Here is a 17,263-nt window from a genome sequence, read left to right on the forward strand (position 1 = left end):
ATATATATTATATAACATAACTTGCCTACGTCACAATACGACGCGCAGGCGAAAAGTGTTAATCCGCTTGACGTTGCGTTTAAATTTTGTACCAATTAACATCATTTTACTAAATAATTGTCCTTATTTTTGGGAGTTGATTTTAATCAACTCTCCTATGCAGTTACTCAGACAAACCGAAAATGAAACAGTGTTTGGACCTCAGCACAAACCATTGCTGCTGACAAGTCCTAGTTCTTGAAAATAACTGATAAATTCGATGTAATGTATGCTAAAGCATTGTTTTTCAAGGAAACTTATTTATAAATACCTTGAAAATAGTCAGATTTTAAATGGTACGAACAATTTAAATATTTTTTGTAGTCGTATGTATTCCTACGCCAGAGTTCAATATAGTCTCGTTCAAATCGACGCTCGGCTGTCTCCGTAAATCCTTGTCGGAGATTTACGGTGTCAGCCGAGCGTTTGGTTGAACGAGACTAGAGTTCAATATTGCTTGGATCAATACAATTTTCGCGAAATATTTCTATTACTGATACATAGTTTGATTGTATTAATTTTATCTTTAAATATTAAATAACATGATTCATATGGAGGTTTCTCGACATTCCTGTCGAAAAAGTCCAAAAATTCATATTATAAAAATGTGCGTAATTCAAATTAGAAACTACATGTACTTGTCATGCAAAATAACATATCATTGATTTTAAAATAAATAAACAACTACAAAATCAACTCCCGTCAGTTCTTCAGTACTTTGATTTATTTTAGTTGTAAAAAATGAAATTATAAGGAGTGAATTTAATTTCTACCTATGTTATACGAGTATAACGTAACTTGGGACAGTTTATGCTCTTTTATTAACCGCTTCGCTGTTTCTAAAGCGTAAACTGCCCCTAGTTATGTTATAAGGTATAACGTAGGTAGAAATTAAATTCATTCCTTAAGTAATTAGCTTTTGTCCATCTTTTACTTCCTTTCTTGATGCTTATACATTAATTTTCTACTACCAATAGTCTTTAACTAAACTTGTCATAAAATTAAAGAGTAGTATATAGACATGTTACATTGTAGTTGTCTCTAGGCAGGGTAGTTTGAATTTAAAAAAAAAAGTATATATTTCTTTAAAAAAATATTTAATTATTTCAGTAGTGAAATCAGGGCTTGAAATATTAATAGAACACGTCTAGAGCATTCATTTCCGTTGTTACACCAAAATGTGTTAGCTTCTTTATCTTCTTTAAAAAAAATGATTGAATTGATTTTGATATTTGATTGGTTTACTCTGGACGTGTCAGTGTTTTGGAGTCTTTGCTGTCTGTTGTTCAGATTTACTGGATCTGGCTGGGGAGTGCCTGGTGATCTTTGGTCTCAATGAAACTGTGAAGGGGAATATGCTACTGGCTGAGTGTAAAAGAGGAAACTTAGCAGTATGTATAATACATAAAATGATATATGTCTTTAAATCTAAGGCTTTTTTATGTTATAATCAAAATTTTCTTGTGTGAGGATGTTTTGCAAAGTTCCTAAGATCTGGGATGATGCTAAAATTTCTTAACCAAGCAGTATTTGAATTTAATTTTTATTGTAAAATTTGTTGTAAAAATTTGTCACAAGAAAAAACTTAGTAACAATAATATGCATTGTGTTGGATCATGCCTTGCTAACAATGAACTCAAAACTAATTATTGATCTCTTTCCAACCTTTGTGATATGCTGCCAAAATTAAAATGAGTTTACTTTGTGATATTGAGTTCATCATCTTATTTATGTAGGGTGTGATATGTCTCCTGGAGATGGATGCCAATGTAAACTTTGTGAGCTCCACTGGGGAGACTCCACTGGCCTGGGCTGTAGAGATTGGGAATGAATTCATTGTCAGGAGACTCCTCAGTAAGGTAATGGAGCAAGAATTCATTGTCAGAAAAATCCCAATGTAGGTAAATGAGCAGGATATCATACCAGGGGCAACACAGGTAGGCAAAGGAGCAGGATATAATACCAGGAGCAACACAGGTAGGCAAAGGAGCAGGATATTATACCAGGAGCAACACAGGTAGGTAAAGGAGCAGGAATTTGTTGTCAGGGGAAAGTTTAGATAGGTAAAAGACCAGGAATTCATTGTTAGGGGAAAGCTTAGATAGGTAAGGAAGCTGGATTTTGTAGCCAGGGGACAGCTCATTAAGATTAAGGATCAGGAATCCTGACAGCTCAGTTAGATTAAGGATCAGGAATCCTGACAGCTCAGTAAGATTAAGGATCAGGGATCCTGACAGCTCAGTAAGATTAAGGATCAGGAATCCTGCAGCTCAGAGCATTCTTTAAACAGTCAAAAGTATTGTGCTGAAAAGGCTCAATTACTGTTTAACATCAGAATCAAGAGGAACCGTACATGTATTTAAGTGGTTTTACGTATGATTCCATCAATCTTAAAATTGAATGAATATCATGTCATACAAATTATACAGTCTAGATAACAAATCATAATAAGGCATATTATTAGTCCCCTACCGGTTTCACTGGAGGGGACTATAGCTTTCCTCTGCGTCCGTCAGTCCGTCTGTCTGTCTGTCTGTCCGTCGGTCCGTCTGTCCGTCCGTCCGTCTGTCTGTCCCACTTCAGTTTTCCGTTGTTTTTTTCTGCATGCGTTTGACAAATGATGTGAAACTTGCTGAGCAGCTTAAATATATCAAACAGCAGACCAAGTTTATACTTTTGTAGCGTCTGGTCAACACAATTACCAGAAATTTAATTTTTTCACTCCAATGTTTTAAATGATCGGGTTCGTTATCGGGCTCAGTGTGTACTAAATAAACGAGGACATTATGTGGTCAGTAGAATAATAAATAATATCGTGCATTATTTTTATTATTACATTTATCATTTCTAATAACAAACAAACAAGTTCTGTAAAATGGTGTCAAGTATTGTGTAAATTTTAACGGCAGAATTTTATCATTATTATTATTACAATCGGGTTCGTTATCGGGTTTGGGCTGTTGAATGATAGACTAGACTTCTGCGTTTGCTTTGCTTCAAATATGTATTTTTTTAATGGATTTTTGAGATTGTTTGCTTTTTATTATAATCATTTTTCATAATTTCATACTATACAATTACTACATTAATGATAGGGGATATTTAATATACAGGGTCTCAAACTTTTGCCATTCTCAATCAAAGGGGTTACTGGTAGGGGACGTGTATTGCTTATGCAATACTCTCAGAATGCTTGTTATACTTAAAATTGCAATCATTACAACTTTTGATTTGAAGTCATAGATTCTTTAAATACAGTAGATTTACTGCAGCTTTGATTTTTAATAGGGTGTGAATGACTTAAAAGATGCTCTTGCAAAAAGTTTACAACAAAAGAATGACAGAATCACGGGACTGCTATTGGGGGCTCTGTGCCACAAGAGATCATGTAAGACTTCCAGAAACTTTACTCTCTGAAATTTACTTATTTAAAGCATGTATCTTTGTACTGATTATTTACCAGTACAGTCAAACTTCGTTATCTTGAACTAGATGGGACTGTTTAAAAACTTAGAGATATCAGAGTATTTGAGATATCAAGGGTAAAATACTTAAAAAATAAGTGGTTGGGACTTACAATTAACTTCGACGAATTCATTGTATTCGAGATATCATTGTTCGAGATATCGAAGTACAACTGTGTCTAGAATAAGAATTTAATGATTGATTATGAAATTATGATAATTATTTATTAATACAGAATTAAGTAAATGCTGGGCTGATTTAATTTTGTAATGCTCCATAATTTTCTAAAGCTATCATGTGAAAGCGACCATCATTCTTGTTTGTATGACTTTAAACAGATTTCCACGTTCCATGGGGAGGACTGGGACTGGGGACATCAGACTTTAACACGGTGTGGCTAGAGGTAGCCCTGCCCCGATCACTGACTGCTGACTGGTCACCGTCCACCAGGAGCAGTACCAGCTGTAAGCGTTTACAGTATTACTGTAAAATGTGTTTACAGTATTACCATGTTTAGAATGTTACTGTAAATTGTGTTTACAGTATTGCTGTAAATTGTGGTTTAATATAACTGTAAATTGTGTTTACAGTACTGTAAATTGTGTTTACAATATTACTGTAAATTGTGTTTACAGTATTACTGTAAATTGTGTTTACAGTATTACTGTAAATTGAGTATTATTTAATATATCAAAGAATGTATACAGTCAGATGTACTTTATACAGTAAACAAAGTATTTCACGAGTTCAAAAATGTGTATACAGTATTACTGTTAGAAGTAATTATAATAGCCCTCAAATAGTGTATAGTAATACTTTTTACAGAGTATATGACACAACACTTTGCAATAAATATTGGTGAGATTTGAATGCAAAATATCAACTTGATAACAGAAATAAATTGTTGCAGAATAGTTATGCAGCGGCATTTGCAAATGAAAAATTAATTATATACAGTATATATGATATAATTTTACAGCAGCTATAATGTATACACAAATAGCTTCTATGTAAGGTTGATCTTGCTATTTATTTGGGTTGTAACCTTTTGTGATTTATTAGATTTATTGCATAATGGTCAAGGAAAAGTTATATTCAAGAGATGCTAAAACTAATTTTGTGGATCAATAAGATAACTCACAAGAAATGTTGGCTTTAATAGCTGTGTTTGATGGGTCCTGGAAACACATAACAAGTCAGGTGAGGGAAAGCGAGGAGAAGAGGAGGAAGCGGAAAGAGAACATCTACCAGCACTCCATCAGTGACTCCAGTATTGGCGCCAACAGGCACAAGTTCAGATACAGCTTCAAGCAGAGCTATGAGGATCTCCCTGGAATCATCAACTCCGGGGCCCAAGGTTTGATCAGACTTAGATTTTCATTGATTCATACTGTTACTTAAAATCACAATGAGGAAATTGAAAATCAATCTATCAATGGAAAATACCATTGTAATTATAATGTGATATATTTGTTAGTTAAATGGCATGGGATATTGCAAGTAAAACTATAACAGAAAATTTTACTATAGCAAAGGTAATGCATAGAATTGGAGCAAAATTGCTATACATCATTCAATTATTAATAATGGTTTTTTATTCTCAGACACAACAGCATCAGGTCATATGCTTTGTATTAATTCATTTGTTGCCACATTGAAAAGAAGAATAACTCGATTTTAAAATTTTAATTGAAATATTAAAATTCAGTAACTCCTCTTTACAAATCTTCCATTGAAATTAAAAATTAAGATGCCTGTATGTCACATTATATTTTGAATTTTTTATGTTAAACAAAGATAATTTTGGTGTTTTAATATGATTTTGTTTACAAATCAGCTGTTCCTGTTGTTTTAGAGTCTCCCCGCCGCCGCTCTAGTCCTGATGATGCCCCCAGAGGTCGTGACCTTCCCTATAGAAGGAAACTGCTGTCTCCCATAGGGAGTCCAGCCAGTAGCATCACAGTAACGAACGAGTCACTCAAACCTGTGTTCTTCCTTAGTGAGACCGATGGTAATGCTCTTAGTGTGATGACTGTAGAAGTCTTATATATTTTTATAAAATACACATATGTGAACCTATTGTTTAGTATTGTAGCAGTTAAAAAGAGGAGAATTATTTATTTTGCTAATCTTATATTGACATTTGTCTTTGGGTTATTCTTTCTTATGTTTTATTACAAGACTAGTATATAGTACACCTATGTCACCTCTAGTGTGTTGACACACCAGTATGTAAACTGGACTGTGTTACAGTTTATTTTTTATAAAATAATGAATTAATAAATGTACATGTAATTGATCAAAATCACTAGAAAATGAGGAGAATTCCTGGATGTTTGAGAGTTCCCAGACAGAAGTACAGGAGTGGAAGCAGATGTCCCTTACTGGGGCCAATCTCCCCTACAGTCAGAACGACCCCCGGGTCACCCCCACCCCCCAGAGCCGGCCCTTCTCATTGCAAGGTACCAGTACTTCAGGTATTTGATTTTCTCTTAGATTGTACATATAGCTATTGAGTAGATTTGTCGATTCATTTTGACTGATGTTGAAGCTTGATTGAATTTTACCGCTGGTGATCTGTTAACTAGATCATTTTGACTGATATTTAATTCTGGTTTTTGACAGGGCCCTGGTCCAGAAAGATGAGAAGCCCCTCCCCCTCCCTGACCAACCTTGACCTGACCATAGAAGATGTCTTTCTTCCTGCCAAAGTGAGTGTATAGTGTTGTTTACTTATTACCAGTTAGATACCAGTTAGATACTTTATCAAATGAATGGAAAAAAAAACAAGTCTCTATTGATTGATATTTTTTTTTGTGAAGCTGTGAAAACAAAAGAATGTTAAAATGTTATTTTTTTGATAAGCTGAAAAAAGGTTTTGAATCAATTTAATCGTACTTTAATCTGACTTTACAGAGGCGCTCTCACACCATGTACCAATCCAGTGATGGCGAGTCCAGCGACATCGGATATTATCCATCGGCTGATGATCTGGATAATACGGCCGGATCAGGTGTGTTTGATTAACATTATCTGGATTAAAATCTGGATCAGGTATTTCATGCAAACAAATAATATGGACCAAACACAACTTTACTAATATATATATATATATTTTATATAAGCAACTACTAAGAAATAAGATGAATATGTATTATGCAAACAGAGGATGTGGATTTCCTAGGTAACAGTTATATATGCAGACAGATGATCTGGAATTTACATTCAGATGAAATGGTTTATGAACATAGCTTTTCAGTAGAGTAAAAGATATTTATAACTGAACTTACATGTATTTTTTTCTCTATGGCCTATGGGTCAGAGGGGGGCCTGAAAGTGTAAAGAGTTAATTAGAACTTTGTTGCATTTACAGATGAGTCCAGAAGAGAGAGTGAATCATGTGATGCTGACCTGTTTGTGTCACTGGATCTCTCGTCCAATGGCATTCAGTCGCTGCATCATCTCTCGGACACCAAGAACCACCACCTGCGATTCTTCTCCTCCATAGAAAAACTTGCTCTTACTGATAACCTCATCACAACCATCCCTGACAAGTTCTTTGAGGTTGGTATCAATGGGGATATTACTTTGAGGTTGGTATCAATGGGGATATTACTTTGAGGTTGGTATCAATGGGGATATTACTTTGAGGTCGGTATCAATGGGGATATTACGTTTGCTATGTATGAAGGACTCTTGCTGGCTTTATGAATTTAGGATAATGCCAGGAGTGATCATATTTCGGTACATGTATTTTTGAATCCAAATTGAAAAGAAAGCTTTTGAATTTTAATAACATTAAACATGAATATAATTTTATTTGATAAATGTAAAAGAATGGGCAGTTGTTTAACATATTTAAGTATGTTTTGAACTCTTTTCTTCTTGTGTATGTGTTTATTGTGCAAAGTGTTTATTTTATGATAGTACAATCATTCTGTTGCCCCTTGAGGACTCCGAATTAAATTGAATTGAATTCTGTTTTGAATTTGTAAGAGTCAAATATTGAGTTTTAATGTTTAATTTACAGTTGCTAACAGACACCCCCTGTAATACCATATAGTGATGCTAATTTTGAAATTTTTTCTCAGTTTGTTGCAACCCTGCAAAAATTTTCACCGCTGAATTTTACACTTGAGTATCAGAACATACAAGCAACATATTGAATGTCTATGTCCATGAAATCATAATTTGCCAAAATGATTGACATAGTATCTTCAAGCAATGAAAATGCCAAATTTAATACCTATGAAAAATCTTCTATGTGATATAATAACTATGATATATTTATACACTGTAATATGTGAATTTCTATTATAGTCGATGGAGAACTTGCATGTAGTAGACCTGAGGAGGAATAAATTGACACGGTTTCCTGTTGAGGTCTTGTTGTGTTGTCCAAATCTGACCTCACTGGACCTGACACACAATGAGGCAAGTTCACATGTATACATACACACACAATGTAATGGTCTCTCAAACAAAACTGATGTTGTAGGAAAGGAGGAATGAGCATATGAATACTATGAAAATATATGGATTGATCAGAAATTGAACCAGGGACCCTTGCAACTTGAGTCAGGAGCTCTACCACTGAGCTACCCTGTCCAATATCCATTGTCCATATAGTCCCAACTACTGTCCTGAAAACATTTTTTATCATAAATTACAAACTTGATATTTGTGCATGCAATTTTCTATGCACATTGGGAGTTGTTTAATGATAACATTGTACATGTCTTTATGTAGATGGCACACTGGGACTTGGATTCTCACATTGTCCACTCCAAGCTGACAGAACTCACTCTGAATCATAACTCTCTGTCTGCCATTCCCTCTCAGATTGGCCGGGCTCTCCCTCGCCTGGAGGTGCTGCAGATGAACAGGTAAGTGTCCCAGAATCATTGAGTTTTAGTTGTCCCTTAGAAAATTTAATTACTTGGTTCTCAGGCCAATTTCGTCAAAAACAGGCTTTTGTAAAAAAAAAAAAGAAAAAAAAAAAAAAAAAAAACGAAATGGAAAAAAAACCTTGATTTTATTTTTAAAACTTTAAATAAAATTTTTTAATCATAATGCTTTAAAAGAAACTTTAAAAATTTCCTCTATGAATGATATGTGTTAGTCCTGTATTTAATTATCCAAGCTTAATGAAATATGCAAGTCTTTATGCTATTTATGAAACATCAGAGTTACAAGTTTGGAAAGGAGCCATCTGATAAGGTATATTAGAAATAAGATATAGGTCAAGCTACAGAAACCTCTCTTCTATATGCATTAGAAGTAAAGCAAAATGTCAGAAATCATTTCTTTCTGAGTTGTAAGATACTCTTCAATCAAACAAGTTGTAGAAACACTCTTTTTGTTGGTTTATATAGTAATGAATATTTGTTGTAGTAACAACCTAGAGAATTTGAATTCTTCGTTGGGTTTGGTTCATCTAAGGAGACTGGAGTTAAATCATAACAATTTAACAGAAATCCCAGAGGATTTCTTGACCGCCTGTACTAAACTAGATGTATTTGAGGCTGCCTTTAACAAGATAGGTAATATATAATTGTAAAACTTTTAAAATATATAAATTGATAAGTAACTTACATTTGTTAGTGTGCAGATAAGAAAAGAAAATAGCAAAAAATACATGTTAGTCTTAAGAAAAAGAAACTTTTTATCCCAACAAGAATTTGGATTTTGAATAGTTGACAATAGCTTGAAAGATAAAAGTCTTGAATATTATTCTATAACTGTTTTACAGAGAAGCTTCCCACTGAGTCTGCTGCCCAGCATCTATCCAGACTGGCTCGTCTGAAACTGAGGAACAACAACATCACGGGAAACGACCTGCTGTCTTTACCCAAGTTTATCCTCGATCTTCCTACGTAAACTCAAGACATGATATTAGACAACCTGCAAAAACTAAAGAAACTAAACTACATTTATAATAGATTAATGATTTTTAAACCAATAATAAGCATTAGAATTTCAGTTTTAGTAAATTTGAAATGATCCATGCTATGATATATTTTTTAGGTTGAAGTTCATAGATCTGTGCAGTAATAAGCTGACTGGTCTACCCAGTCCGCCATCTTGGAAATCTACCATGTTGAAAGAAGTGCTGGTTTCCAGAAATCAGATTAACAAGGTTATACACATTCTTCTAAGCAATGAGATTCATTATATTTTCATTGAAATTTAATTACATGTAGTTTGCAGGCAAATCTTATTCTTATCAAATACATCCATTCCTATTTAAAAATATGACAATATAAGGCAATTAATTCAATTCTAAGTAACCTCTTTTTGTCATTGTACATGTTTTTGTTTGTAGATAAATCTTGAGGGAGGAAAAAGCTGGAGCAAGTTAGAGTCTCTACATCTTTCGAACAATGGGCTGACTGAGGTATGCTTTGTGTCAGTTGTTCATTTTCAGAGGCATTGTGTGTACAGAGAAAGTTTACTCCATTTACTTTAACTGTTTTTTACCTGTGCCCTTTATTATGAAGATGTACATGTTACCTGTACCTGTTATTACTTATCTGTACCTGTACTACATGTTGTACAGCTCCCCTGGGACATTGGTCTGCTGAGTTCTCTGACATCCCTAGATGTCAGCCACAATCCTCTGACGACTCTCCCCGATGAACTTGGAAAGTGTCACAAGATGTGGGAGGTACACTGTACATGTTGTCTTTGTTTCTTCTTCTGGAAAGAATTAAATAGCAAATGTCACAGAGTTGACAGGTGTATACAATAACATCAATCTACATGTAATGTAAATAAGCCATCAACATTTATTCAATCTCTTTTTGACATAGTGTTATGTAAAGAGCTTCTCCCTTTCCAGTTTCCTCTGAGTGGCCTCAATCTTGACCTTGACCCTGCTCTCCTGAAAGGCAAGGTGAAAGACCTTATCATATACCTCCACCACCGCCTCAAGAGGGTAGGTTTCAAAACTAAGAAGAATTGTGATCGAGTTCTCCTTGATCTTCATGTTAATTGTTTTTACTGATATTATTACTTGCTACTCATTTGCTAAACTGAGACCGTAATGTTTTGCCATGACACTATAGTCATTATGGTTGTGAATTTCATAATACTGACAGGCGACGGAGTACTACAGAATGAAGCTGATGGTGATTGGTTACGGAGGCCGAGGGAAGACCACACTGCTGAAGGCCTTGATGAAGAAGTACAAGACTTCCACCACAAACCAGGCCACTGTAGGGGTCATAGTGCAGGACTGGAAGTAAGGACGAGTTCAGTGTTTTAATACATCAGAGGCGGATCCAGCAATTTTGAAAAGGGGGGGTTCCAATTGATGAAAATCAATATGTGCAAAATACATTATTTGTCAATAAACAAGGCCTTTTGAATGTTTTCCGTGCATAAATTTAATAAACAATTATCTAATCAATATCTATTTCACATATATTTTCATATCAGAGTGCACTGCATTATTGAGCGTTTTGGTTTAGGAAAGGAAGATTTGCATAATTTCTAGCTTTAAAAAAAACAAGTCTCCAGCAATGAGAACGTGCGTCTATGCTATGCTTAATAGAAAGAAACACTAAGAAACCAAAAATAATTCAGACTTATTACGACAAGCTATTATAAAAATGAATTTTTGGTAAAAAAAAAATTATGTCTTTGATGTTTAAACTCTGAACTATTTAATATTTATTGATTTTGAGTTCTATCGATTACCTTCCTAAATAAAGGTCTAAATGATAGGATATGACAAAAATGGGGATAGTTTATCTGCTGAATAGATGGAACATGTGTGATACAATTGTGCAAGCAGTAGTCGTCCCACGGAACTTGATGTGACCTCTGTATGATGGGTGCGCCACATCACCCGTCACTGGTACTGATGCGATCTTATTCAGGAAAGTTTTGAAAAGTTGTGCATTTTCATGTTGGTTTATGGGGAGTACCTTTTTCGAAAAAAAAATCGTTTATAGGGTTTTTCATATGAAATACATGTACATGTAAATTACGATGTGTTGTAAAAAAAATTCTTTAAATTAGCAATTTTAAAAGCATTTATTTGAAATAATTACAGTATTTATATTATAAATGGGGACAATTGCCTTTAAATAGGCATTACAAGTTTTCAAAAAAAAATTATATGCCCCAGAGAAAGGGGGGGGGTTCCGACCCCCGGAACCCCCCCTCTGGATCCGCCAATGTACATACTTTAAATCATAATGATCCTACATCTGTGTAAGCCCTAGTTTCTACACATGTCTTGGACACTTTCTGATCCAACATCAGACAATTCCAATCAACTGTAACCTATCTTTCCTTTGTGATGACTTTAGTTCCTGATTTATCAGGGCTTAACTGGTTCATGGTGACTTTATCATAAACTTTTTCAATATATCCTTTACCAATCCATATCATAAGCCTGTTTCAGTAATATTCTATTTTATCATGAAAAAAAGTTCTTATCGCTGCATCAGAGACTGCTTAAGTTTAAGGATATTTTATCTCAGATGAATCAGTGACTGAATGTGTTGTACAGGTATGAGAGACGGCGAGAGAACAAGGGGACGGTGACCTACACCCTCAGTACCTGGGACTTTGCTGGTCAGGAGGAGTTCTACAGCACCCACCAGTGTTACATGTCTAATAGGGCCCTCTATCTGGTAAAAATAATCTCAAATGTTACATGTCTAATAGGCCCCTCTATCTGTTTAAAATAATCTCAAATATTAGTTTGTTTCATAGGTTTACTCGCTATTTTACTCAAGACATGAATTTAAACCAATTTAGAATTCAATTTGAACAACTTTTACAATTTATGTCCAGTCAGACTTCTGTGTTTTAAAATACCACAGACATGTGGAAGTAAGCTTGAACCACTGATTCTGTATTTAATCTCTAAATCTTAAAATCATTGATATTTCAAGTTAAAATTGAGGCTCAGTAAGCTTCAGACAAAAGGCTTTGAATTATAAACTTAGACTTCACCATTACAGAGTTTCTTCTCGGCCTCAAATCTGAGTGTTGACCTCAAATGTATGAACTAGTCTTTAAAGAATTTTAGTTAAATTGAGATCTTAGTTGAGTGATTGAATTTGGGTGATGATGGAGCCTTGTTTTGACTTTTAGTAAGATATGCTGAATACTTTGATTCCAGGTTGTCTGCAACATTAAAGGAGGGACCTCTGAGATCGATCGGCTGAAGCCCTGGCTGTGTAACATACAGGCCCGGGCCCCGGGGTGTCCGGTTGTCGTGGTGATGACACACTTAGACAAGGTCCCTGATGATAAACAGGTGGAGCTGGTTACTGCTATGACTGACCGCCTCAATCAGATCATAAGTAAGGGAGGTAAGTTGATGTCGATATACTCCGAACAACTAAATCTAAATCAGATTGTAAGTAAGGGAGGTAAGTTGATGTCAATATACTCCGAACCAACTAAATCTAAATCAGATTGTAAGTAAGGGAGGTAAGTTGATGTCAATATACTCCGAACCAACTAAATCTAAATCAGATCGTAAGGGAGGTAAGTTGGTGTAGATATACTCTGAACCAACTCAATCTAAATCAGATTGTAAGTAAGGGAGGTAAGTTGATGTCAATATACTCCGAACCAACTAAATCTAAATCAGATTGTAAGTAAGGGAGGTAAGTTGATGTCAATATACTCCGAACCAACTAAATCTAAATCAGATCGTAAGGGAGGTAAGTTGGTGTAGATATACTCTGAACCAACTCAATCTAAATCAGATTGTAAGTAAGGGAGGTAAGTTGATGTCAATATACTCCGAACCAACTAAATCTAAATCAGATTGTAAGTAAGGGAGGTAAGTTGATGTCAATATACTCCGAACAACTAAATCTAAATCAGATTGTAAGTAAGGGAGGTAAGTTGATGTCGATATACTCCGAACAACTAAATCTAAATCAGATTGTAAGTAAGGGAGGTAAGTTGATGTCAATATACTCCGAACAACTAAATCTAAATCAGATTGTAAGTAAGGGAGGTAAGTTGATGTCGATATACTCCGAACAACTAAATCAAAATCAGATCAAAGGTAAGGGAGGTAAGTAGGTGTTGATATTAAATCAGATTATGAATAAGGGACTTAGTCGGTGTAGGTACATTCTTAATAAACAACAAAATGTAAATCTATAAAATCAGACCATAGGTAATGGAGATAAGTAGATATAGATATACTCTCAATCAACTTTGATTTTACAAAAATTAATGTTTGATCTAAAAAGATGGATTTGTGACTGTGAATGACTAAGCAATATATTTAACATGTCCTGTGTATATTTCAGGGTATCCAGAGGTCAGACACTGTGTGCCAGTGATATGTACCAGAGAAAACGCCCTGATAGAACAGCTAAGGGAGACCATCAAGAAGGTCGTGGACGAGTGAGTATCCTAGGGATGAGTATCAAAAGCTACCTTCAGTGCTGTGATTCTGTCATATACTGTATACAGGGAAATATACGCCCCCGTTTTATTTTCGCCCCTTTCGCCCTCCTTGTTAGCAGGCGAATTTAAGACTGAGCAAATTCCAAAATCTCATATTATCATGCTTTAAACACAACTGTGTTCAAGACTGGGTGAAACTTTTACAAGTGTTGGAGGACAAATTTACATGGGACGAAAATAACCCTGTATACAGTATTGAAAAAAACATGTGCCAGCCCTGTGATCTTTATGTATTACAGTATTTGCATTACTACTGTTGGGTAGGAAGACTATTGTATGAACGTTTTTGTTACACTCCTTTAGGTACAAAGTCAGAGGACAATACGTAATGGGACAGAAGGTGCCAGCCAGTTATGTGGTAAGTGATGTACATTCAATAGCATTGAATGATAAGAAGCATTGAATATAGAATTAAAAAAAAAGAGTATAGATAGTTAACAAGCATATCGTTTTTAGCTCACCGAGACTAAGTCAGGGGGAGCTTATGCTATACCCTCGGCGTCGGCGTCGGCGTCCGGACCTGGTTAAAGTTTTTGTTGCAGGTCCTGTATCTAAGCTATTACTTGTCCTATCTTCACCAAACTTGCATGGATGATGCATCTTGACATACTTATGGACTTGAAAGACTTGGATGCTGAATCTGAGTCCTAAATTTCAGATGCTGGAGGAGGTTGAGGTTGTTGGACAAGGTTAAAGTTTTTGTTGCAGGTGCCCTTTGATAGCAATATCTAAGTAACTGCAGGTCCGTACTTCACCAAACTTGCATGGATGGTGTGTCTTATGATACTGATGCACCAGACAGGCTTGAGTGCTGAATCTGAGCTTTAGGTTTCGGATGCTGGAGGAGGTTAAGGTTTTTGGAGCAGGTTAAAGTTTTTGTTGCAGGTGCCCTTTGATAGCAATATCTAAGTTCCTGCTGGTCCGTACTTCACCAAACTTGCATTGATGGTGTGTCTTATGATACTGATGCACCAGGCAGGCTTGGGTGCTGAATCTGAGCCATAGCTTACAGATGCTGAAGGAGGTTAAGGTTTTTAGAGCTGGTTAAAGTTTTTGATGCAGGTGCCCTCTGATGATTAAATCTTAGTTACTACTTGTCCTAACTTCACCAGACTTCCATGGATGGTGCGTCTTATGATACTGATGCACCAGACAGGCTTGAATGCTGAATCTGAGCCATAGGTTTCGGATGCTGGAGGAGGTTAAGGTTTTCTGAGCTGGTTAAAGTTTTTGAAACAGGTGCCCTCTGATGATTATATCTTAGTTATTACTTGTCCTAACTTCACCAGACTTCCATGGATGGTGTGTCTTATGATACTGATGTACCTGACAGGCTTGAATGCTGAGTCTGAGCCATAGGTCTCAGATGCTGGATATGGTTAAGTTTTTTGGAACAGGTCACATGTTTTATAGATAATAGTACTATTTCAAACTTGCATAGTTGATTAAACTGTAATATGAATAAATCACAGAGGAAGCTTCAGATGCAGAGCCTGATCTCCATTATCAGGGATGCTAAAAAATATATCTTGGTTATTACTGGTCCTAACTTTACTAAACTTGCATGGATGGTGCGTCTTATGATACTGATGCACCTGACAGGCATGAATGCTGAATTTGACCCATAGGTTTCGGATGCTGGAGGGAGGTTAAGGTTTTAAGAGCTGGTGTTTTTGGAGCAGGTGCTCTCTTATGATTATATCTTAGTTATTACTGGTCCTAACTTCACCAAACTTGCATGGATGATGCATCTTATGATACTGATGCACCTGGCAGGCTTGAATGCTGAATCTGAGGCGTAGGTTTCGGATGCTGGATGAGATTTGTTTTTTTGGAACAGGTCACATATTTTATAGATAATAGCTTGCTTAGTTTATTTAACTATATTATAAATGAAACGCAGAGGTAGCTTCAGATGCAGATCTCCATTATCAAGGATGCTTAAAAAATTCTCCTATCTCAAACCTGCTTGATAGATGTGTTCATTGTTAAATGATATAATATGATTTCTATGAAATAGTATTGTATGATATGATACACTATCGTTTTATATGATACAATATTATATCATATATCATTTAAAAAAATTATATGATACGATATGATATTGTATTAAATTTTTTGTACTTTATGATATGATATTGTATCATGATATTATTATGTATAGAATTGTTTATTATGATACAATATTGTATAATATGATATTGTATAATATACTATTTTATCACATGCTATTTCATATGATATTGCAACATACAATATTGTATCATATGATATTATATAATATATATTGTATCATATGATACGATATTGTATAATATAATATTGGTTTATATAATATATTATTGTATCATATGAAAATGTATTATATGATATTGTATAATGTGATATTGCATCATTTAATACAATATAGTATAATATGATATTGTATGATATAATATAGTACTATATCACATGATATTGTATCAATTGATGTAATACAATGTTGTATCTAATTTTATTGTATCATATGATAAAATATCCTATCATGTATCAAATATACAATATCATACAATACAATATCATACTATAATATTATACAATATAATATCATATGTTACTATATTGTGATGTATTGTGCGATATAATATTGTATCATATATTATTATATTGTATGATATAATATCAATATCATAATTTATTATGATATTGTATTATGTGATCAAATACAATAATGTATAACAAGAAACAATGTCATATTATATGTTACAATATCATATTTCATCATTATTTATTACAGTATTTTATTGTAATATATAATATATATTGTAGGTATCATAGGATGCAATATCGTATTTTATATTATTGTATTGATAAACGTTGTATCATATAATACCCTAAGAAATGAACATATGATTATTTTACAATTTTTAATATATGATATTGTTATATGATATTGTGTCAAAACAGTATCCATGTATATCCAAGATCATTATTAACTATGATTTTCAAATAATATGATAAAGGTGGTCTCATAAAGGTGATTCCTCAGAAAGGTGATGCCTCGTCTTGGTGAGCTTTGTAATCTGTGATTACCTATGTTTATGTTACAGAAACTGGCTGACTTGCTGGCAGAAGCCAAGAAGACGGAGAGTTTCTTCCCAGTCATTAAACACAACCAGCTGCTGAAGATGGTCCAGGAGGCAGGACTGGATCTAGACGAGGACGAGTTACACCAGGTAATCTATAGTTACAGAGAGTTACACCAGGTAATCTGTAGTTACAGAGAGTTACACTAGGTAATCTATACTTACAGAGAGGTACAGAG

At 34.6% G+C, this 17,263-nt stretch overlaps 1 protein-coding gene across 1 annotated transcript in view; it reads left to right on the top strand.

Moving 5' to 3' along the window:
* Positions 1-17,263, top strand: part of LOC105321951 (leucine-rich repeat serine/threonine-protein kinase 2) — a 49,755-nt gene that overhangs the window by 18,212 nt on the left and 14,280 nt on the right. The window contains exons 19-42 of the mRNA XM_066082255.1: positions 1,330-1,430; positions 1,776-1,898; positions 3,328-3,427; positions 3,843-3,968; positions 4,667-4,861; positions 5,360-5,515; positions 5,817-5,981; positions 6,130-6,215; positions 6,421-6,517; positions 6,878-7,068; positions 7,825-7,938; positions 8,254-8,390; positions 8,899-9,047; positions 9,257-9,380; positions 9,532-9,643; positions 9,830-9,901; positions 10,064-10,171; positions 10,346-10,441; positions 10,605-10,747; positions 12,026-12,149; positions 12,644-12,836; positions 13,797-13,893; positions 14,260-14,314; positions 17,049-17,174. Of these exons, the coding sequence (XP_065938327.1) occupies positions 1,330-1,430; positions 1,776-1,898; positions 3,328-3,427; positions 3,843-3,968; positions 4,667-4,861; positions 5,360-5,515; positions 5,817-5,981; positions 6,130-6,215; positions 6,421-6,517; positions 6,878-7,068; positions 7,825-7,938; positions 8,254-8,390; positions 8,899-9,047; positions 9,257-9,380; positions 9,532-9,643; positions 9,830-9,901; positions 10,064-10,171; positions 10,346-10,441; positions 10,605-10,747; positions 12,026-12,149; positions 12,644-12,836; positions 13,797-13,893; positions 14,260-14,314; positions 17,049-17,174 (2,990 nt within the window). The remainder of the gene's footprint in view (positions 1-1,329; positions 1,431-1,775; positions 1,899-3,327; positions 3,428-3,842; positions 3,969-4,666; positions 4,862-5,359; positions 5,516-5,816; positions 5,982-6,129; positions 6,216-6,420; positions 6,518-6,877; positions 7,069-7,824; positions 7,939-8,253; positions 8,391-8,898; positions 9,048-9,256; positions 9,381-9,531; positions 9,644-9,829; positions 9,902-10,063; positions 10,172-10,345; positions 10,442-10,604; positions 10,748-12,025; positions 12,150-12,643; positions 12,837-13,796; positions 13,894-14,259; positions 14,315-17,048; positions 17,175-17,263) is intronic.

This window comes from Magallana gigas, chromosome 4 (genome assembly GCF_963853765.1).
Source record: "Magallana gigas chromosome 4, xbMagGiga1.1, whole genome shotgun sequence".
Classification (NCBI taxonomy): Eukaryota; Metazoa; Mollusca; class Bivalvia; order Ostreida; family Ostreidae; genus Magallana; species Magallana gigas.